At 41.8% G+C, this 23311-nt stretch overlaps 1 protein-coding gene across 2 annotated transcripts in view; it reads right to left on the bottom strand.

Annotated features, from left to right (window-relative positions):
* Positions 1-21400, bottom strand: part of FMN1 (formin 1) — a 391026-nt gene extending 369626 nt beyond the window's left edge. For both annotated transcript variants that reach the window (XM_029951580.1, XM_029951579.1), the window contains exon 1: positions 19503-21400. In XM_029951580.1, the coding sequence (XP_029807440.1) occupies positions 19503-21357 (1855 nt within the window). In that variant the 5' untranslated portion in view covers positions 21358-21400. The remainder of the gene's footprint in view (positions 1-19502) is intronic.
* Positions 21401-23311: the final 1911 nt, after the last annotated feature.

Below are 23311 nucleotides of genomic sequence, written 5' to 3'. Positions count from 1 at the left end.
AAAAACCCATTGCCAGTTATGTTTATGAGAACAGTGTCAGGTGAGGTTAAATCTGGTACCGAATCTTGTCATTGCTCAAGTACTGTGAACATCCTCTGCTCGGTCCCATACAGCCTTCAATGGTTTTTGTTGCTCCTTTATATCAGAACCATTAAGAATATGGGCAGAAAATTATTTTCTGCTTATGAAATTGATTAAAGTTCCTTTTAAGTACCAAACCTTTATCATGAGAATTTGGAAGGAGGTTTGATCCTGCCCATGAGCTCTACTAAATGTTCATTACTGGATTCATTTATGCCAGTTGGGTGCTGGGAATGCAAACATGAAAAAGAACCCTCTACTAAAGAAATTCACAATAAAGAATCTGCCCGTTGGTCTTTTCTAAAGACTTTTATAGAAATCCAGCAACCCTTTTGCGATGGTGTTTATACAGAGAGGAGTGGTGGGGAAAGGAAGCAGCAAATGTGAAGTGGAATCAGGAACATACACTTCTGTCATCACTGGCATATCAAATTATTATGACCAACTTTTTAACATCCGATCAAAAAGTGAGTTTTTTAAACACATACTGCAGGACAAGAACAACAAAGTACTTAAGGTTTCAATGAGATCAGTAGGAAAAATACATAGCAGCACCAACAAGAGAACGTTTAGTACTAGTTGTATTGCCAATTGATCTATCACAGCCACTAACTACTCAGGAAACAGATGGATGATCACAGGGCCAGTGTCTCCATCCCAGGAACCTAAGGGGGCTGGACAAAGGTAGAGCCTAGCTCCTGAGTGGGCGTGCCAATGTTGTTGCCAAGAAAACAAGTAAACTCGTCACAAGAGAATCCAATAACTCAATAGATGAGGGTTTGGAAAAGAGAAAGGGAAAACTTATTTCAGGTGTGGGGAGCCATGCAAGGTGACAGGCTCAACCCTTAATAACTGACCTTTCCAGACATCTAGAGTTGTATAGCAGAAGTTCAGGGGGGTACGTGTAAGAGAGAAGGCAGAAAACACATGATCATGGGTGGAGTTGGCATGTGTTCAATCCATGATCGTGGGCAGGGAAGGGGAAATGTTGGGGTGGTCTTCGAGCCATTCTACTGCTATCAGGGCTTTTCTGGTCTGGTGGTTGGAATGTTCCAGTCATTGCAAAACATTTTAGTCAGTGCCTCAAGAAAGTGCAATAAGAAATGAACACAATGGGTTTTATCTAGAGCATGAGTTAAAAGGTCTTGTCTGTTTCTGGCTTTCACTGTTGGGGTCTGTAACACCTGCAGTTGCATTTGGTACACGCTAACGGCATGACTGCACACAGTGTGCCCAACACTGTGCTTGGCATCTTATTTACTCTTCAGAAGAACTCTATGAGGTACATTGTGCGATTCACATTGGAGAGCAAAGAAAACAGAGACTCAGAGGTTGTGTGACTTCCATTAGCTCATAGCAGCAGAATTTAGTTTCAAACATGGGCAGTGACTACCTGTGTTTTTCTATGATGCCTCCTTCCAACCCTACATGCATCTGATCAAGTACAGAAAAGCAAAATGGTTTGAACAACTAAATAATTTATTTGGTTTCAACAAATGATAGTTTTACCAAGTAAATGAAGGATAGAAAACACATATATGGAGATGAATGAGTGAGATTCCTGAGAACCTCTCGGAAAAACAAAGAAACATTTTAGTCATGGATAACTTTTTTTTTTTTTAATGAAGAAAACCTTCTTTGTTAAAAAACACTTCAAGCATCAGTTAACATTGCAAGGCAAGCAAACTCTGGGTGAATCCTCTGTTATTACAGTCACAGCATGAAAATATTTATCAGTAAAAGATCCTCAAAGATTTATTGTCCTCAGATTTATTCCAAGTTATTCATTTCACCAGTGAGAAAATAGAAACTCAGGGATATTACTAATTTTATTTAAATTGTCACATAAGATTATTATTCTTAGAATCTTATCATAATTTACTTAATGAGCAAGTAAAATTTTAATCTGTTTTACAAATCTTTATCTCTTACTCCATATTCACCATGAGCCCAAATAATTATACTGATCTGGAATGGCATTGCTATACCCCCTTGAGTTTGGGTACTAATGAAAGCTAATTATTAACAGTGCAAAGGCCAAAAGGCAATTGCTTATGGGGGAAATTTCAAGGGCTTCAAAGGAAATACCTAAGTAGCTGTTATAACTCAAAGCCCCTGAAAATGCAAGTAATTTTCTTGCTGCCTTCAAATTAATGGGGGCTGGGGAGGGAGTTGAAGACAGAATAAGGATAAAAGGAAAGAATCAAAATCGAAGGTAGGAGACCTGGACTGTTCTATCACTAAACAATTATGACACATTAGATTGAACCTTACTTTCATTACCTGTACAATGAAGGCACTGGGCCAAAGGATCCCGCCCAGCTTTAATATTTTATAATTGCTGTCGGAGTTGATAAATACCTACTAAATCATAGGCTCTCATCTGGAGTTTATAGAATTGCTGTTGCTGGCTTTTAAAGAAGAGATTAGAAATGTTTCAAATGCCTTGATGGTGCATGTTCCCAAAGAGTTAGATTTCCTAAGGGAGATTTTTTTTTAAAGATGTCAACATATTTTATATCTCTAGGCAAAGTATACTTCTTTCATTTTTTCAGGATTAAAAATAAATCCTGATGATACCACTAGGCAGCAATAGGCCTGGAAGATGAACAATGATAACAAAGAAAAACAATACTTATTTTGTCCCCATGCAACTTTCCACCTGTGATAAAAAGAACCTGCTTTCTGCATATCCTCATTAATTAAATTGAGGGTGAGGACTACATTTAACCATATGCTCCACTGCAGGCAATGAGCAATTAAATTAGTTCATCTGGAGCTAATTTTAGAGGATGCATCAAAAAACAAAGAACCATTGTAGAGCACTTGACTCTTCATGCCCCTGTTTAGAAGGGGTCTGATCTTCTGGAAAAGCCACTGAGACAAGGAACTGGTTCATTCATGCATCCAGTATATATATTTGCCAATCAAGTGCCACACACATGATAAATTCCAGGAGCATACAGATAAACATGATTCCCACCATGTAGGGGTCCATAACCTAGTTAGCATCAGAGGCTCACGCATAAGCAAAAAATTACAACTATGCAAAGTGTTTTCAAATGGAAGAAGCACAAAGCACTTTATGGAATATGTAAGTGGAAAAGTCTTAACTCTGAACAGGAAGGTTAGGAGAGCTGCATGGAGATGACCTTGCACTAGGTCTTGACAAATGAGTAGTACATATGGAAGTGTGACATGTGCAAAGGCACGGAAGCAGAGGAAGGAAAGAAGAGGAAAGGAACTTAAAAAAGAAAATGTATTATAAAATAAATTTAAAATGATTTCCCCAATCTGATGTGTACGAACTAGGATCTTATTTTCATCGTCATTTCCTTAATTGCTTGGGAGGCTTAACATACTTTCATATACTCATTCATCATTCAGACTTTCTCTTAAGCAGATTGACTATTTATCTTCTCTGCCTATTAATTTTTTCTCTGGGGCAGTTCCTCTTCCCTTTATTGATTTATATGAATTCTTTATTGATTTTCAATGCTAAATCTGTGCTAGTCGTAAGTGCTGCAAATGTCTTCTCCCAGCTTTTCCTATTATTTTTAAAAATGATTATCATTTGTCATAGTCAAGTGATTTTAACTTAATTTAAATTTTATATTATTTTAATATAGACAAATTCACAAATCTTCTTCATGGTTTGTGTTTTTAAGAACCTCTCCTAATCCTTGCATATTTTCTACTAAAAACGGGAAAGTTTTGCTTTTCATATTTCAATTCTAAATCCACGTGAAATCGATTTTGTACATGAGATAGTTCCAACTTTATTTTTTTCTTCCCACATGAATAAACAACTGTCCCAGCATCATTTACTGAATAATGTATCCTTTCCCAGTCTTTGTAATGTCAGCTGTTGCAGGTAGGATTCCCTGGAAGACAGACGGAGCAGAGACTCCCATGGAGAAGACTTAGTGGGGAGAGATTTCTAGAACAACTCTGATGAGACAGTAAGGGAAGCAGGACCAGGCAGAAGGAGATGCAGCTGCAACAGAGGCCTCAGCTGATCACCCACGGAGTTCTAAAGCTGGGCTGGCCCTTCGGAGCTGTCCTGCACCAGGTAACAGAACCGGGCCTCTGTACCCTCACACCCACCCAGGCCCAGGGTGGGGCTGCCCTGAGGAATGGCTGGAAGCTCTAGCAAGGCAGCCCCCTTGGCAGGGGGTCAGGCAGAGGGAACAAGTCACCTGTAAGCCACCAGCCAGCAACAGACATTCCCAGCAGCTAAGGAAACTAGGGTCTTGATCCAGATGGAAGGATCTAGGCAAACACAGACCCACCACACAGCCTCTGTCATATATCCTCTTTCTTTTTCTTTCTGGTTTAATTTCTTAATGTTTATTTCTGAGAGAGAGAGAGACAGAGCATGAGCAGGGGAGGGGCAGAGAGAGGGAGACACAGAATCCAAAGCAGGCTTCAGGCTCTGAGTTGTCAGCACAGAGCCCAATGTGAGGCTCAAACTCGTGAACTGTGAGATCATGACCTGAGCCAAAGTCAGACATCCAACCGACTAAGCCACCCAGGCAGCCCTTCAAGTATCCTCTTTCTAATTTTATTGGCTCCCTATTCTCTTTTTTTTAAGTTTACTTATTTTTGAGAGAGAAAGAGAAGGAGAGAGAGAGAGAGAGAGCACAAGTGGGTGAGGGGCTGAGAGGGAGACACAGAATCCAAAGCAGCCCATAGGCGCTGAGCTGTCAGCAAAGAGCGTGATGCGAGGCTCAAACCCATGAACCATGAGAACATGATCTTAGCTGAAGTCAGACACTAAACCAACTGAGCTACCCAGATGCCACTGGCTCACTTCTTTCAGACTCTCTTTCCTATGATACAATTTCCAGGTAGATCTCCTTCCTGCCCCCTGCATATAATCCAATTTGTCAATAGCCCTCTTCAAATATATAGCAATAGCTATACCCAAAACTCCAGATATGTCAGACTATATGTAGTACAGTAGCACATTTTCTCCCTAGATATGAATATCTATTACTAAAATAGCCTAGCTTTTTGTTTGAATCAGCCACATGACCCAACTGGCTCAGAATCATTGTGTTGTCAACTAAAGCTGAAACAGAAATCCCTTAAGTCCTTTGCTTGTAAGGTGGATATTTTAATCTAAATGCAGGATATTTCCAGTATCCTCTTGACTTTAATCTTATTACATTTAGGCTAGGAAGAATTTAAAAAGCTTTGATTCTGTCATCTAATACCTCTTTCCACTTCAGTTTTTCTGTGAAGTTGATTAAGAATGCCAACAAGAGGGGTGTCTGGGTGGTTCAGTTAGTTAAGTGTCTGCCTCTAGGTTTCAGGTCAGGTCATGATCTTGTAGTTTGTGGGATTGAGCCCCACATTGGGCTCTGCACTGACAAACCAGAGCTTGCTTGGGATTCTCTCTCTCTCTCTCTCTCTCTCTCTCTCTCTCTCTCAAAATAAATAATTTTAAAAAAGAGAATGCCAACAAGATATTGAAAAGAGGTCACCTGGATGACTCAGTCAGTTAGGTGTCCAACTTTGGCTCAGATCATGATCTCATGGTTTGTGAGTTCAAGCCCCATGTGGGACTCTGTGTTGACAGCTCGGAGCCTGAAGCCTGCTTCGGATTCTGGGTCTCATTCTCTCTTTGCCCCTCCCCAACTTGTGCTCTCTCTCTGTCTCTCACAAATAAATAAATGTAAAAAAAAAGATATTTAAAAAAAAGGTGTGCAGAGGACAGTGGGCAGTGATGAGTCTTGTGACATGCCCATGATACCCCTCTACATGTCAACACAAGTCCACTGATCAACTATTTGCCCAGCTGCAGACCCAGCATGTTTTAATATAGTGGTTTTCTTCCTAGTCACCTAGGACAGTAAACATCGAGCGATCCTTGACTCTTCTTTATTCTTTTTTCCCCCTCAACTGAAAACCTGGTCAGATTCATCTAGCTTTGAGTCCACAGTGATTTGGAATCTATCCCTTGTTAACCACTGTCACCAACCACATTGCAGGCTTTTTTGATTCTTACCCCTGTTTTCAACTGATCATGTTCTCACTATTGCCAAACCTATTTCCCTTGAAATACAAAGTTGGTAAAGTTGTGACCCTCTACAATTACCCCCATCTAGAAAAAGTGACAGTAAATAGTACCCTTGGGGAATAAGAACATAAATGCAGCTTCCCAGAATGTAGTCTGCAGACAATGTCCACTTAGCTTTGGGCCTCTTTGGCATAGAGACAATTGGACTCAGTAAGGATAACTCACAAGTGATTATTCTTTTTGAGGCTGCCATTTGTAATTACCAAAAGAGTGTTATTAGTAACCTGGTGTTAAGTGTGGGAGTTTGGAGAAGTGGTATCTCACTCCCAGACACGTAGCTAGGAATTGACAGAAGTAGAGTATGAACTTGGATTTCCTGATTTCAAGGCAGGGGCTTCTTCCCCCATCCAGATCAACTGAACAGGTGTGTAAAGAATGGTCTGTTTCACATGAAAAGGAAAAACCAAAACCTTCAAAAGGCAGGTGAGTTCTGAAAGGGCAGCCTCCATATCTCTGAAAGGAAAATACTGCCCAAAGAACATAGGAAGTGATTTTTCTCCAATAACACAGAGGCTAACATTCAACAACTTCTGTGGCAAAGAGGCAAATGCTTTCTTGACTCAGGCGCTTGGTGAGATTAGTCATACATTAGCATATGGTTTTCCAAGACTCTTGCTCTTAAAGGAATTGAAAAGACATAGCAAAATAGTAGCACTGTTCTTTAGAATGAAGCTGCAGATGTATAATTGTAATATTTAATTCCTTAGTCAATGTCCTATGACTCCACCAATATTTGCTGATGACATGAAATGGATTATAAAAGCTATATACTGAAGGTCTAATGGATGCTTAAATACAATTTGGAGAAGTAGCAACATGGACCACATGGCAGCAGCTGGCACTTGGCAGGCCCTGACAGATATTTGAAGACATCTGTATTGATGCCAGAATGGTTAATACGATTAATTGTAAAAAAAAAAAGGAAAGAAAAAAAAAAGTTGTAATCACAGCAACAAATGTTACACAGGAAAATATTCAAGAATAGCCTCTGCTTTCCTATATGAGAGCAATGCACAATAATGGTTTGGCAGAAGGCTAACAAAGTTTAAAAACGTGTTCATGTTTACAAGCGTGTAGATCCTTATATCGGGTATGTTCTATAATATTCAAAATCGTTACAAAAATGGCTAAGTGGAAATTCAATTATTTCTTGAGGATAATTCATCTATATCATTTCACTCTAATAAAATACTTGCACTTAAAACATTCTGAATTCATTTAACATAGCTATACATTAGTATAATTGCTTATGTTTTCAATCTTAGTTTCCATGAAAGTGGTTAAAAGCACAGCTTGTCCCCTGCCCCCAAAATTTCTGATTCAGTAGATCTGGGGGATAGGGCCTGAGAAACAGCATTTTAACAAGTCTCCAGTTGCAGCCAATAATGTTGCTTGTCCAGGAACCACACTTTGAAAACCACGGTTCTGTACCACCCTAACCCTCCCATTGGTTCCTATAATCACGTATCATCTGGCCATTGGTAAATCTCCTGTTCATGAAAAATAAAAATTCATTCAACAATTAGTTACTGAGGCACCATTTACATGACATATGCTGTAAGCTATATCAGACGCGATGCCATATATTAGAGAGACACAAAGATGAATAAAGCTTAGTCTCTGCATCTGTGGACTTTACATTCTAGACTGACATATAAATAAATAATCATGATGCAATGTGATAAACACCATGTGTAAAGCTTCCTGAGAGTAGAATGGAAGTGTTCATTCTACAATGAACGGAATCAAAAGGCTCTGGAATGGAGATAACACTTGGGACTTTTAAAAAGCTGTTTAATTTGAAATAATTTTAGATTTACAGAAAAGTTAAAAATAGAGTTCCCTATACACATTAAATTCAGCTTGCTGACATTACACAGATGTTGACATTTTGCACACACAAGGTTAAGATGGATGCTGAAGGGTGCCTAGGAATGTATTAGGGTATCCCATGTAGAGAAAGAATATATGAATTCAACTATTGAGACAGCATATACTCATAATATCTAAACATTTTTGGAGAACTATGTGCTAGCCATAGCCACTATGTGGAGAACATTGTGCAAGCCATTTAAGCAGACTATTTTACTTAATCTTTATAACAGCCCATAAGTGGTTAATATACTATCTACTATGTGAATACTACTATCACTCCCCTTTTGATGAGGAAACTGAAGCCATTGCCAATCTTCTAGTAGTAGCACAACTGAAATTTGACAATAAACTGTTCAACTTTGGCACACACCCTCTTAACCAGCGTAGGATGATATATGATCCTGAAATGTAAGTGAAAAGTCCATTGTGTATTCAGATTATATTACATTAGGGAAAGTTGTAGGCACAGGGTTCTGACAAGGGAAGCCAAAGACAAGAGCAGAAAAAGGAAAGAAAATCCCAGCTAATGGAAGGATAGTGTGGTAGGCAGAATTCTAAAATAGTCTCTTAAATTCTTGTTTCCTGGGGGACATGCCTAGAATAATCCCCTTTGCTTGAGTGAGGAGGGCAGAACCTGGTGAAGATGATGGCATGTCACGTCCATGATTCAATTAAGTTGTATGACAAAGGCAAAGGAATTTGTAGCTGTAACTGAGGTCGCTGATATTACCATACTGCTATACTGGTTTGGGGCTTCAAACCCTCATGCCATTGTCCGTGACTGCCCATTCCTTTTCAGGCCTTGACTTCTACTACTACTCTTAGAACCCTGCCCCATAACCCATTTTTTAAGGATCCTGCTCTGCTTGGTAATAACAGAAGCCTTACGGGCAAATTGATAGGACTTAGTTTTGTGTGTAGCTTTTAGAAGTCAATCACGCAGCCTCAATTTATATTGGCATGATACACAACCATTCTAACAATAGTGCTTTCTTTCACATGGAAGGCAAACTTCAATGATGGATGTCAGGCTCCCAGCATGTGGGCCATACAGGACCCCCTGAATCACCACCTAGAAGAGTTATAAGAACTTCCCAGCCTTCTATTTCACCAGTATGTTGGGTCATAAAGTGTACATTGGTGCAAATGGGCTGGTCTTTGTTCATGCATAACACAACATGGTTAATTTGTGACCAGCAGAATACATGAAACGGTAACCCGACTCTTGTCTGTGTTTCAAGTTGGATCACTTGACTATCCCTCACTGACTGGCTTTGAGAATAAACTTAAGTCTCATTTTAATATTTAAAGAAAGGTCTGTTTTGGTAAAATCAATCATGTTGTAAAATAAAATAAAGAGGCATTTGTTCACAAAAAATCTGGGCTTTGTGAAGTGTTTCACAAATTTCATTTCATTTCATTTCATTTCATTTCATTTCATTTCATTTCATTCCCATCCTCTGGGTATGTTCTAATTCCTAAATCTGTGCAGAGAGTAGTAGTTTTAAGGTTGCTTTAGAAATAAAGCGTCATCTATGAAAATACATGATTGTAATCACATAATATGGTATGAAACCATTGCCATTCTGTTTAATGTAAGACAAATGGGAAAAATTTGCCCCTGTACCTGTTTGCAAGCCATGTTTTCTCATCATCCACTCTTTCTCACTCCTTTCTTTTCTTTCTTTCCTTCTTCCTTCCTTCCTTTCTTTCTTTCAACAAAAACATTCATTGAGGGGCGCCTGGATGGCTCAGTCAATTAAGTGTCTGACTTCGGCTCAGGTCATGATCCCATGGTTTGTGGGTTCAAGCCCCATGTCGGACTCTGTGCTGACAGCTCAGAGCCTGGAGCCTGCTTCGGATTCTGTGTCTCCTTCTCTCTCTGACCCTCCCCTGCTCATGCTCTCTCTCTCTGTCTCTCAAAAATAAATAAAAAAACATAAAAAAAACCACTCACTGAATCCATGTCATGTGTCAGTTACCGAACCTGACTGCAGGTAAATAATGGTGAATGTGACACCTCTCCTGTCCTTGAGGAGGCCTTTTTATTGTTGTTCCCTGTCATGCTATGCGTGCCCCAACAGCACCTGGAGTAGGGACCTTCATCCACAAGTTTGTTACACTCTATTCTGTAGAGCCTGCCTTTAACATCTCAAGGTAATTTTAGAAAAATTTCCCTTTAAATTTTCACCGTGCTTTTTTCTTGTAGCACCCTCTCCCTACAACCCAGGCATGAGTCCGGGGGTTGGGAGGGGGGCTGGGTCAACAGACAATCTAGAGGACCTACGTCATGCTATTTTCGATATTGTCCCTCCCCCTGAGGCGGGTACCCTTCTCATGTGCCTCAAATCCTGCTTTCCTCAGGATGAGCCCTGCCCTGTGACCGTCCTCTGAGCACTCAGGCGAAAGCCTCTTGATAGCTCTAACCATCTAATTACCCGGACGTGCCTAGACCTGTGTCTGAATCCTAGGGAGACTATGCTTACACTCAAGCTGCACATGTTATTTACTCTCTCCCCAGTTCCTCTGGGCTAACCTGGAAACCAACAGCTTTAATCAACCACAGGATTATTTTTGGGTTCTCCCTCCCTGTGCAAAATTCAACCTCAAAACTTTAACTTGGATTTAAAACAAACAAGCAAAAACCTGTATCATAACATTTTAGGAAAAATACGTGAAACCCAGATGGTCCAACTTACTGCCTCATTGTGGATAAAACTGTGTCACATGAGTCACAAAGATCTGAATCTCAATGTCAAAAGCCCCCACTCACTTGCTTAGTGTGAAATCCAGTGTTTTCTCAGGCTCGTACTCCCCAGCTATGTTTTCCCGGGGTCTCACAAGGTCTCTGTGCTCAAGGGCCTGAGTGTTCCTGCCACCCTCTGCCCTGTGGCTCTGTCACTCTCTGCCCTTGGGTTTCTAGAAACCTCTTCCAGACTACTGAAGCTGGCTCAGCAAGAAAGTTCCTGCCTGTCTGGAACAGCTCCTCCACAAAGCAAGAGTGCTGGGCTTCTCGTGAAAAAGCTACTCCTCCCCTTCATGCCAGAGCCCCACCCCACTGGTGCACAGGGGCATTTGTAGGAAAATGAGGAAACGTCCATGCATGCAGTTTGGGCCCACTTATTCTCTCATGAGGCTTCTTCTCCTTCCACTGTCTATTATACTTCCCTATTGCTCAATATCCTTTAAGGACCCCATAGTCACTCTGTATCCTATACATGATTGAATCCCAATTCTCACCCACTTTCAAGTTCTTCCCTGTAAGTTCCTTCCTGGGGCATATAGAAAGCATTTGGGTCAACATACTGGAACAATCCATGACTGTGGAAAAAAACTCAGAGGGCCTCCTGGTAAGAGTGAAGAAACTCTGGAACATGCCATGGCAGGAGGCAGGCGGCTGAGCTACCAGGGCACACAGAGAAACTCCGGGAGGACGGTATGGCTACTATCACAGCCCAGAGGCCACAAAAAACTTACTAAGTAAAAAGGTTGTATCAGCATTTAAGAACTATCTGACAGGAGTCACTGTCCTTGTAAGAGATCACAAAGTAGATAAAGTAAAATAGGCAGTAGCAATCATTTCCCTGATGAGAGCTACCAAGAGGAAGAAAGCAGGCAGAGGAGGTGCCTACTGTTTTCAGAAAGCAACCCCTCCCAGAAGATCCATGAGGAATAAAACAAAACAGACACCTGCGAAATTCAGTTTGCTTTACCAATTTGACAAAACGCTTTTGATACAATTACCACCTTAAAAGCTTGTGGGTTTTTTGTTTTTCTCTTTTGTTGTTGTTGTTGTGTGTGTGTGTGTGTGTGTGTGTGTGTGTGTGTGTGTGTGTTTTTCCATCTTAAGGCCCTAACCAATAATGCTATGAGGCAGAATGGTTGAATTATGTAACCAAAAATATGTATCTATTTATTTAAAAATAGTTTTCTCTTTTAGAGTTTTCAGTGGCTATTACTGTTGACACAGTATTAACTCTGTCATTTCTATATGTCTTTAGAATTGCATTTGATGGATGTGTGTGGCCAGAGACTGCAGAATGCCACCCTTGCCTTAAATCCTGTGCTCCAAATCCAAGAATAGAAAAAGAAACAAGTGAAAAAAAATTCAATAGAAGGTGCTATCCTCAAAACATAATGGATATTAATCTGGGGGAAAATTCACATACATGGAGCTGGCTCAGGATTTTAAAACATTAAATCTTGGTCCTGGTGCTGGCTTTTGAAACATACTGTCTTTTGAAAACCAGATTTTGAAAAAAAAAAAGAAAAACAGAATTTTAATGAAACACCCATCACTTATCTGACATGGAAATTCACTTCAAAACACAAATTGTTCGTGGTACAAATCTATTTCATATTTTATATGCTAAGTAGCCAATCTTAATTTGCAATAATTGAGACAGATATTTTTAAATTCTTTTTGTGCTTTTCACAAAAAGCAACCAAACACAAAGTGCTATCAATCACTGTTAAATACGAGAGCTTTGTTTTTAAAACCCAGGTAAGTGTTTCTAATTCCATGGACTGAAACCTGTATCACCAGATCTTCCAATTCGTTTACTTCCTCTAGTTTTGACTTTTTAACAATAAAACAGTCAACGTACTTAAATTGAGAGGTATGAAGGTCATATGACAAAGAAATGAAAGGTGCAATTACCATTTATTACCAAGATGACCGCGGTTTTATACCAAAACATCCACCATAAATTCCTCATTACCTTGTTGCTCATTTAAAATACCATTCTGGGCTCTCTGGCTCTCTCCGTTCCACCAGCTTGGAGTGAGCAGAGGCCCGGGTTCGAACCTGCAATAAACGACCCTTGCTTTTTGGCTTTGAAAAAAAATAAATAAATAAAAATTAAAAAAAAAATAAATAAAATACCATTCTGTCTTCCTGCACTTCTTGGTCTTCACCTATCTGCATCATCTTGTCTTCCATTTACCCTTTGAGATCCACTCTCTGCCCTTCCCCACCTGCTCATAGCCCTGGAAGCCTGACCTCGCAGACCACATTCATCAGCTCCCTTACACTCTGCCTTCTGGTTGGTTCAGTTAGAGGGGTCCATGCAGAAGATCAAAGGAGAGAATGGCCAGGATACTCCTCCCCACAACTTCCTCTCTGCCAGCTGTCTCTACCAGAGGCCAGCGCCGCTGCCCTGTGGTGCTCTCTGGTAAGCTCCCCTGACTGGGTTCCAGTGACCACTGCTTCCCTTGCTCGCAGCCTCAGGTCTGGGGTTATCTATTCCCTGTCAGGACCTTTTCTATCAAGAGCCTTTATAAAGCTCCTTCTTCTCTTGGTTTCTGGGTAATGCTCCATCCTGACCTGATCCTCCCTGCCCAACTAGTCCTCTGTGGGCACTGCTTTCCCAGCTCTCTAGTGAACTGCATTTCCCTGAGTAGCACTGTAATCTCAGTGCTGAGCTTCTCACCCCATTAAAGGATATGGGGAAAATACAGGAAAGGGTGGTTTAGCTACAATCCTACCACACACACACAACCACTCTAGGGTCATTTGTTTTCCTCTTTAAAAAGTAGTTACAGGGGCGCCTGGGTGGCTCAGTCAGTTGAGCCTCTGACTTCAGCTCAGGTCATCATCTCATGATCTCACATTCGTGGGTTCGAGCCCCACGTCGGGTTCTGTGCTGACAGCTAGCTCAGCGCCTGGAGGCTGCTTCCAATTCTGTGCCTCCCTCACTCTCTCTGCTCCTCCCTGCTCATGCTCTGAATCTCTCTGTCTCAAAAATAAATAAAACATAAAAAATTTTTAAAAAGTAGTTACAATTTTTTTTTGTATTTATTTATTTTTGAGAGAAAGAGAGAGAGTGCATGAACAGGGGAGGGGCAGAAAGAGACAGAGACAGAGGATCTGAAGCCAGCTCTGTGATGGTAGCAGAGAGCCCAGTACAGGGCTCAGACTCATGAATCGTAAGATGATCTGAGCCAAAGTCAGATGCTTAACTGACTGAGCCTCCCAGGTCCCCCTCTTTAGAAGGTAGTTAAATCACTCTTGGGGCACCTGGGTGGCTCAGTTGGTTAAGTGTCCGGCTTCAGCTCAGGTCATGATCTCATGTGGTGGGTTCAAGCCCGGTGTCAGGCTCTGTGCTGACAGCTGGCTCAGAGCCAGGAGTCTGACTTCAGATTCTGTATCTCCCTCTCTCTGACCCTTCCCTGCTCATGCTATCTCTCTCTGTCTCTCAAAAAATAAAAAAATTTAAAAAATAAGAAAGAAGGTAGTTAAATCATTCTTTAAAAAGAGTAGGTTTATAGACGAAATAGGGGAAGGGGATTAAGAAGCACAAACTTAAAGTTATAAAATACATAAGTCATGGGGATAAAAAGTACAGCATAGGGAATACAATCAATATTATAATAATGTTGTGTGGCAGCAGACAGCAACTATACACCTGAAACTTATATAACATACATGCCCACTATACTTTAATAAAGGATAACCATTTAAAAGTATTTAAATCACTCCTTAAAAACCATAAAACTGTAATGTTTACTGCAACCAGTGATGTAATGTAAAAATATATAAAGAAAGGAAGTTAAATGGGGCACCTGGGTAGTTCAGTTGGTTAAGTGTCCAACTTCAGCTCAGGTCATGATCTCACGGTTTGTGGGTTGAAGCCCCGCATCAGGCTCTGTGCTGACAGCCCAGAGCCTGGAGCCTGCTTTGGATTCTGTGTTTCCTTCTCTCTCTCTGCCCCTCCCTGGCTCATGCTCTGTCTTTCTCTGTCTCTCAAAATAAATAAACATTAAAAAATATATATTTAAAGAAAATGCTTCTGATTCCTTTCCCTGTACCTCATTTCCCACCTTCATCCTGTTTTGCCCCCAGATAAAGAATCGCATTCTGGTCAGTCTTTTTCTCCACCTGTCTCCATGATATTCATGCTCATACCAAACATATATACACTCATATGTGTGAGGGGTGATATTTGCTTTTACAAAACTGCAAGGATGCTACACATTACCTTGCAGCTTGCTAGATAAAGAACTAGTTCAACACTTTCAACAGTCTCATAATACTATACAGAAGTATACTAGAATTTATTTAACCATTTCTCTACTGATGGACATTCAAAACCCTTCAGCTATTTTTACCACTACAAACAATGCGACAGTAAACACCTTTGTGCATATATATTTACTAGTGCATCTATTTATGTAAACCAAATTCCAAAATGCAGGGTTGCTAAGTCAAAGTTACCTATAGTTTCAAATGCCACTCCCTTACTTTCTCATAAGTATATAGCAATGTATTTCTTATTTAATTCTTATACTTGTTTTATATGGGTATGATATGATATATGTAATTTCTGAATCTTATTATCTCTCTTAACATGAATTACAGATAACTTTCTGTGCCTTATATACTTTCTGCAGTAATCTTAAATGGTTGCATATGCCCATTAGTGTTATGAAGTGTCTTTATATTTTTATTGGAATTGTATCTGACCTTAGTATTATGATGGGAAAAATTTATATCCACTCCCCATAATATACACTTAGAGAGATAAAAGGTTTTTTTGAGAGATAAAAGTATTGAAGGTAGTATTAGATATTAAAAAAAATCTATTCCAAGTGTCTTCTCAACTCTTAATCGGTTGACATCAACTACATCTTTTGATGGGTACCAGAATTGATCAAGTGACTCACAATATCAAAAAGAACTATGCCCGGGGCATCTGCTTCTACCAGTGCCCCAGTGACTTCAATCAGTAGACAAAGATCATGAGATTGCCAAGGAGCACACAGAAACACTTGGCATTTTCCTAAGCATGGTAAGCCAAATCCCATGTGATTCTTCTGACATTAAAAAAGGGTCTATTTCAGATCAAAGGTAGAAAGAAAGCCATCAAAATGGAAATGAATCCCAGCCTCAAGGATACCACTGTGTAGGTTAGTACCGCTAGAGTCCCTCAGGGTTTGAGAAAGTACCACATTCCACAAAGGCTTGGCAACATTCTGTAGCAGTTTCCATCCCAAAATAAAATACTATAAAAACCAATTCCAAAGGGAGAGTGGGGAGAAGGCAGTGTGTGCGTTGGGGAGAGGGCGTAAGAAGGAAAATCTGGCCACCATTCATGGTTAGTATATTCTGTATTTGGTCATATCACCAGCAGACAAGACATTCCTGTGTGTAGCCCTTGGAATGAAGAATTAAGAAAACTGCAAAACAAATAGGAGGTAGACCAGTCGCCTCTGTGATGCCTTTATGCTATTTCCTCTTTGGATGGTAAGACTGGCTTTAACTCTTAGTCCTGTGAGAAGGAGAAGCAGATTTCACTCTTTTCTGAGAATTACTACATGCCCATAACACTAAAGAGTCTTCCAACTGGAAACAGATCTGATTACTTTTGCCAGACTTAATCTCTTACTTGAGCAGTTAATGAGAGCTTTCAATAATCTTAATCACATCACTTCAATAAAATACCTAGATGTTATTTCCACAGGAAATAAATGTCCACAGACCATAAACTCAACCTGGTTAATAGCTAACATGGGAGACAGGGGAGAGTTGGACTCAGATAAAGGGCACTGATAGTAAATGAATTATGCCCCCCTACCCCCTCCACCCACCATCAGGGCTGCTGGGACTGTCTGAGGCCTCTGCTGGCAAGGAGTGGCAGGGGAAATAAAGTAAAAGGCAGCTGGAAGCAGGAAAATTCTCCCATATATGGTCCCACAAGCAGCAAAATGTCACTGAAGGATCCAGAATACGGAGAGAACTCATGGCCACAGAAAAGGGAAATTCAAGGGAGAAGACCACAGGAACAAAGGATATAAATCAAAGACCAACTATCTGAAGAACTCCCTCCCAGGGATGATGACAGGAAACAGTATTTGGAGGCCCTGGAGGAAGGTCTCAGCAGAAGGGAAGTCACCCACACCAGAAGAAACAATCTCTCCCATTCCTATTCACCTTCTTTCCAATTCTTCTTTTATAAGGTTAGAAGAACATTGTTATGATTCAAAGGACTGGCTCCTGAAAGCGCTCTGGAAGGCTGGGGCCAAAGTAAAGGGTACAGTTCTGAGCAATTATATAGAGAGGCCAAGGGAAAGTGTGACCACCCATTGCACTTACCCCTCAGAGGGATGATGGTCAGTAACCACAGAAACTGTGTGTTTGCCTTGATCCAGATACAAAGCAGTTGTTATAATATTTTTCATAGAGAAAATGGGCAATAAATAAAAAGATAATTCTTAATCGGGAAAAAAAGATTTACTGAAGCTCAACATATTTAATACCTAGTTTCTGGATGAGGGACACACACAATCCTAGAATTTGGTGAGATTTCTTAAAAAGAACCTTTAGAGTTGAAACAGCCATTCCATGTCCAAGCCTCCAGAAGTCACTCATCTAATAATGGCACACACTTCCCTTTCCAGAACTTTCAAAGGCTCCAGACTCCATATGGAGAGAGATTTTTCATCGCTCGGGTTCTATGATACATGATTTAAAATCTGTAATTCTACTGAGATACGACCTCACACTGGTCAGAGTGGCTAAAATGAACAAATCAAGCGACTATAGATGCTGGCAAGGGTGTGGAGAGACAGGCACCCTCCTACACTGTTGGTGGGAATGTAAACTGGTGCAGCCGCTCTGGAAAACAGTGTTGAGGTTCCTCAAAAAACTATTAATAGAACTCCCCTATGACCCAGCAATAGCACTGCTGGGGATTTACCCAAGGGATACAGAAGTGCTGATGCATAGGAGCACATGTACCCCAATGTTCATAGCAGCAATGTCAACAATAGCCAAAACATGGAAAGAGCCCAAATGTCCATCACCTGATGAGTGGATCAAGAAGATGTGGTGTATATATACACAATGGAGTACTACATGGCAATGAGAACAAATGAAATATGGCCATTTGCAGGAACGTGGATGGACCTTGAGGGTGTCATGCTAAGTGAAGTAAGTCAGGCGGAGAATAGATACCATATGTTTTCACTCATAGGTCTAACAGGAGAAACCTAATAGGGGACCATGGGAAGGGGAAGGGGGGAAAAGAGTTAGGGAGAGGAAGGGAGGCAAATCAGGAGTGACTCTTGAATACTGAAAACAAACTGAGGGCTGATGTGGGGGGGGGAAGGAGAAGGGAGTGATGGTCATGGAGGAGGGCACTTGTGGGGAAGAGCACTGGGTGTTATATGGAAACCAACCTGACAATAAACTATAAATTTAAAAAAAAATCTGTAATTCTATGACTTTCCTGGTGCAGCAGATTGGTTATATCATGAAAGTAGCAAGTCTTCTCAAACTAAGATCGATAAATTACAAAAACAAGATCAAATGCATTTACCCCATGTTTATGAAGAATCACCCCCAGATCAATGACTTAGAGAAATCTTTTATATGTCAAGGGTCAAATGAATAGAAAGCTGTTAAAATTCCTCTTTCCTAGATAGATATTTTTACCTCAAAAATTGTGCATGAAGTTTTCTGTAACCTCAAAGAGACCATATATCGTATTACAACCCACTCCCTAGACAAAGCCATGACCACAGGCCGTGGGAGGAACCCCACCCCACCCCCGAAAAGTCTCCGTCACCTGCACAGCGGCACATGAAACCCTGAACCCCTGGCCACAGTGGCCTGGACAAATAAATGTAAGGAATATACTGGAGTGGCACTTTTTACACATTGTCTTTTTTTGGTCTTATTGAATCTGCTTATAGAACCCCCAAAATTATTTTCACAAAAATTTTAAATCACATTAAACACATAAGCCAGATCAGCTTGTTAGGACCCACAAGTAAAACATAAACAGTAAAATATACCGTAGGTAAAATAGAATACACATTACTTCATGCCCATTTGAGAAATAAAGAGTTAAAGGAAACAAAGAGAAAATCTGAACCAAGTTTCTTCAAGAGAGACTGAACTCATCCCTCTTCTCGTACAAAAAGAAAGTTTTTGTCAAGTAGTGAGGCTTATAAAACTGATTATTAAGAAACAAAAATGAAAAACCTCTTACAACAGACATGTCGTGCTTTTGCCCTTCTGCCTAGAGAATCCCCACAAACCTTAGCTCCTCCAGCATCAGGAACAGTAGAATTTAGGTCAAGGGGCCAACTACCCAGCGTAGGCATCAAAGGCAGAGACAAGTTGCTACTCCTTTCTGCCTGTCCCTGTTTCCTCTGGGTGTCCTACCTAAGGAACCATGGAGGCAGCTTTAGAATATGCCAAAATGAAGTATTTTTAAAAGATGTTTACAAAGTACTGTTCCCAGGAGCCATTTAGATCCCTGACCCTGTAAGTCAGCACCAGCTCCACACTCTCCTATGTCGTTCCCACTTTTCTGGCTTCAAAGTGAACCCACAGACCTGGGAGTCTGGGATCACTGTTAAGTAGCCAGGCTCTGAAGAGCACAGGCAGATGTGCGCTCTTACGGTCCGTGAGCCGCCCAAGAACAGATGTAAAGTATCTCACACGGGGACTTACCTGGAGGCGACTGGTACTGGGGCCGAGCTGTGGTCTTTCTGGGCGCCGAGGTCTTTTCCAAAGGTTCCCCAGACACCAACTGAGGTTGGCCTGCTCCGAGGGAGGTCAAGCTGGTTCCTTTGGTCTCCGTGACCTTTGCAGAGGATGGTGGCTCCAAGGTGTCAGCAGAGGAGGACCCAGAGAAAGAACTGCTCTTTCTGTCAGGACGGTCATCGAAAGCCACTTCCCCCCCACCAGGTGGCAGCGGGAGCTGGAGGACCCTGTGATGCTGCTGAGGGCTGGGAAGCCTCGGAGAAGGAGCCGAGGGAACAGGTGACATCCGTGTGTATGCGCAGGACTGAGAGGATGAATTATTAAGCGGCATGCTGAGCGCTGCCAGGCCTCGGGGGGACGGTCTCTCCTCATCGCCTCTGGGTTGTGACCAGGCAGGGCCTACACTGGGGGGCGGATCCAGAAACAAGGTTTTGTGACCCCTCAGAGGCAGCCCAGCTTGCCTCTTGCTTCTTGTTTCTGGGAGGGTGCGGGGAGCTGGCGTGCTCAGGGGGAAGCCCAGCCTTTTCCCCTCGGTGGCTTCATCCACCCTCTCACTCTCTATCACCTTCAGCAGGACCTTGTTCACAGCCCCCGCAGCGCTGGCTGGGGTATGTTCCGTGTCCAACGACTGCAATGGCCTGTCCCTGTGCTGCTCGGTGCCCAGCCACCTGGAACCCTGAGTTCCAGCCTCAGCTCCTGGGATGGTGAATAAGTCTGCTCTGGGTACAAACTCAGCTTGGGCTCCTGGGCAAATGGCAATACTTTCCTCACCCTCAAGATGCGTTGTAACTACTCTTTGCACCTGAGTGGACAGGTCCTGGACTTTGGCCACCACTTTGGAAACAGGCTTCTTCTTGCGCGTACGCTCACCAGACTTCTCCCTCCGGCCCTTCTCTGCCTCTGGCTGCTTCTCAGGGTCTTCATGACGTTCAGACAAATCCGTCTGCTGGTGCGCCAGCCGGCGTGAGCCCTTCTTCGTCACTCTGGCACCACCATCATCGCCTGGCTCTATGGAGCTGCAGTCAAGGGGCAGCCCTCCTCTTCCAAGCCGGGTGTCCTCAGAAGTCTTCCCAAAGCTCCCACTGGCATGCAGTGCGCTGAGGATCTCTGGGGGACAGCTCTCTCTCCACTGTAGGGAAGATGTAAATGCCCCACTTGGGAGCAAGTTGCCTCTCTCCTCTAGAAGCCAAAGATTAGGCCTTGCTCGAGAAATAGGGAGGGAGTTACTGGAATAGACTTGGTCCTTCCCCATCTGAGGAGCCGATTCCTGGCCCCCACGCCCTTTTCTTCTTGTCCTCTTCTGTGGAAGCACCTGAAAGTTTCCTCTCCTTCCACCAAACCTCCGGGGCTTTTTGTTCCCGTGGGCACTCCTCTTATTGAGACAGCCCACGGGGGGCTCGCTCTGGAAGTCACCAGCGCTCTGGAAACAGTCGTCCTCAGGCGCCAGGCTCACGGACAGCTCCGGTAGCTTTCCCTCCTGGTTCCCCATCGTAATCCCCAGGATATGGTCTGAGCTCAGCAGATTGGCCAGAAGTCTCTCCCTCTCTGCTGTGAGTTTGTACAGCTCAGTTAAAATGTCTTTTGTGGGAGTTTGCTTGAAAAATATGTCGCCTGGGTGTTCATCTGGCTGCAGGCTGAGGCTGATGACGTCTGACCCCTCCCTGACTTGGTAGCAGTTATGAAACCCTTTATTGGATCTGTCTAGAGTTACAGTGCCCTTGTATGAAAATCCTCTGACTTCCCCCCTTGGAAGATAGAAGCTGATGTAGCAGACTTCAGTAATGGGCTTACGCAATTGGAGGGTGCAGTGAGTGCCTTCCATTATGCCTACCTAATTATTCATGCCTTGGAGATGCTGGTCTGTGGTCAGGCTTCCCAGGCTCCGGTGGTAGGGCATGTGATGGTGGCTGGGCAGAGAAAGCAGCTGACAGTCATCTCCAGCAACAAGACTGCCTGGTAGAACAGGGGAAGAAAGCAGCTTGTGTAAGAGAGTGCATAAATCACAAACCAACACCAATCAAAGCACAGCCACGACTTAGCCTTCCTCTCTGGCTGGCCTCAACCAACTGAATTCACACCAACCAGAAAGCTGACTGCAACCTCTTCCCCACGCCCATCCCAGCCTGGATCAGAGCCTTTCTACAGCTGAGGGTTGGGAGAGTGCTCTAATTTCAGCCCCAAGACAACAAAAGTTGCTTTTCTTCACAAGGGAAATCACAATATACCCTAGAGCAGGTATGTCAACTTCTCTAGGCTTCAGCCTATGTTATTCTATTAAACACAGCTAATAGACCTCCCAGAAATCTTATGGAAAGGAGACTTTGAGATCCTTAGAAACCATAGCCATTTTAATAATTCATGTTTGGAATATTACTTTGCAAAAATGAGTCAAGCTTTTTTATTTCCAAAAAGCACCTGCTAACATTTGAGATTAATTATCTATTTGACTTAAAGCAGTATGGGGGAAAGGCATTAGGCCACAAATTTGGAGTCTTTCCTGGATATGACTCATATATTTTTGACAAAACAGCTAAAAGTGAAAAATTTTAAGTTTGAAATTTAAATAATTCAGGGGTCTTAATCAAGGTTGCCTTTTCCCCAGCTTCTTGCCTATTTAAAGCCAAATGGAATGGCAGAGAAAAGGCAAATATCTATAAGCTACTGCTGGCCCTGCATGGACTTTCCATGTCTTTACCAAAAAAGGAGCTGAAAACTCACATAAGCAGTGAAGGTGGCTGTTCTCTCCTGAGATCTGAGGAATACCAGGAATGTCTTTGTGGCTCACATCCTCCTCTCCCCCCAGACCAAGAAATACGGAGTTTAGAATTCTGTATTACAACACTTCATGTTGTCATACAACAAAACAAGCATTTCCTAGTCTTCAAGACTTCCATGGCTAAAGGACATTCCCCCTGGGAAAGGGTAAACCAATAACCATTTACTTCTCATTGATATCCCTTATGAATTATTTTCCTCAGACACTTTATAACTAGTTCTAAATAATAAAAAAAACTACAATAAAGTACATTTTGAGTGGCAGGAGAAAGAAAAAAAGAGTTTTGTAACAGAAACTTATTGAAGAAAATAGATAAAGAGTGATAAAAATGAAGGTTAAAAAAAAATCCACACATCTGGTCAACCCACAAGTGCCAGGAGGACTCGGAGTACTTGGAGAAAGGGAAAGTGGAACACCATTTCAGAGTGCTGAAAGAAAAGATGTGTTAATCCTGAATTTTATATACAGTTAAAATAGTCCTCAAAAATGATGGCGAAATAAAGACATTCTCAGATGAAGAAAGAATGAGTTGCCAGCAGACCTCCTCTAAAAGAGGTGCTAAAGGAAGCTTTTTGGAGAGAACGACAACAGGAAGAAACCTGTAACATCAAGAAAGAAGAAAAAGCAGCAGAAATGGTAATATCTCTGTAAATATGGTATTATTCCTCTCTTGAGTTCTTTAAAAGATGTTTGACAGCTGAAAACAAAAAATACGACATTGTTCGGTGGGGTTGCAATATATTTACATACAATACGCTAGACAGCGCCAACATTAAGGAGATGGGGGAAAGTGTAACAGTAATTGGATTCTGACTACACTGTCAAGAGTTAGGCATGCATGTTTAGTCCCTAGAGCAACCACTAAAAGAGATATAAGGAAAAATATAATTGATATATTAAAATGGAATAATAAAAAAACATTCAAATAACTCAAAAGAAAACAAGAAAGGGGAAACAAAAGTTAGGAACCAAAAAACAGAGGCAACAAACATAAGTAAAT

Source organism: Suricata suricatta, chromosome 9 (assembly GCF_006229205.1).
Source record: "Suricata suricatta isolate VVHF042 chromosome 9, meerkat_22Aug2017_6uvM2_HiC, whole genome shotgun sequence".
Lineage (NCBI taxonomy): Eukaryota > Metazoa > Chordata > Mammalia > Carnivora > Herpestidae > Suricata > Suricata suricatta.
This window is presented reverse-complemented; position numbering and strand designations above follow the sequence as displayed.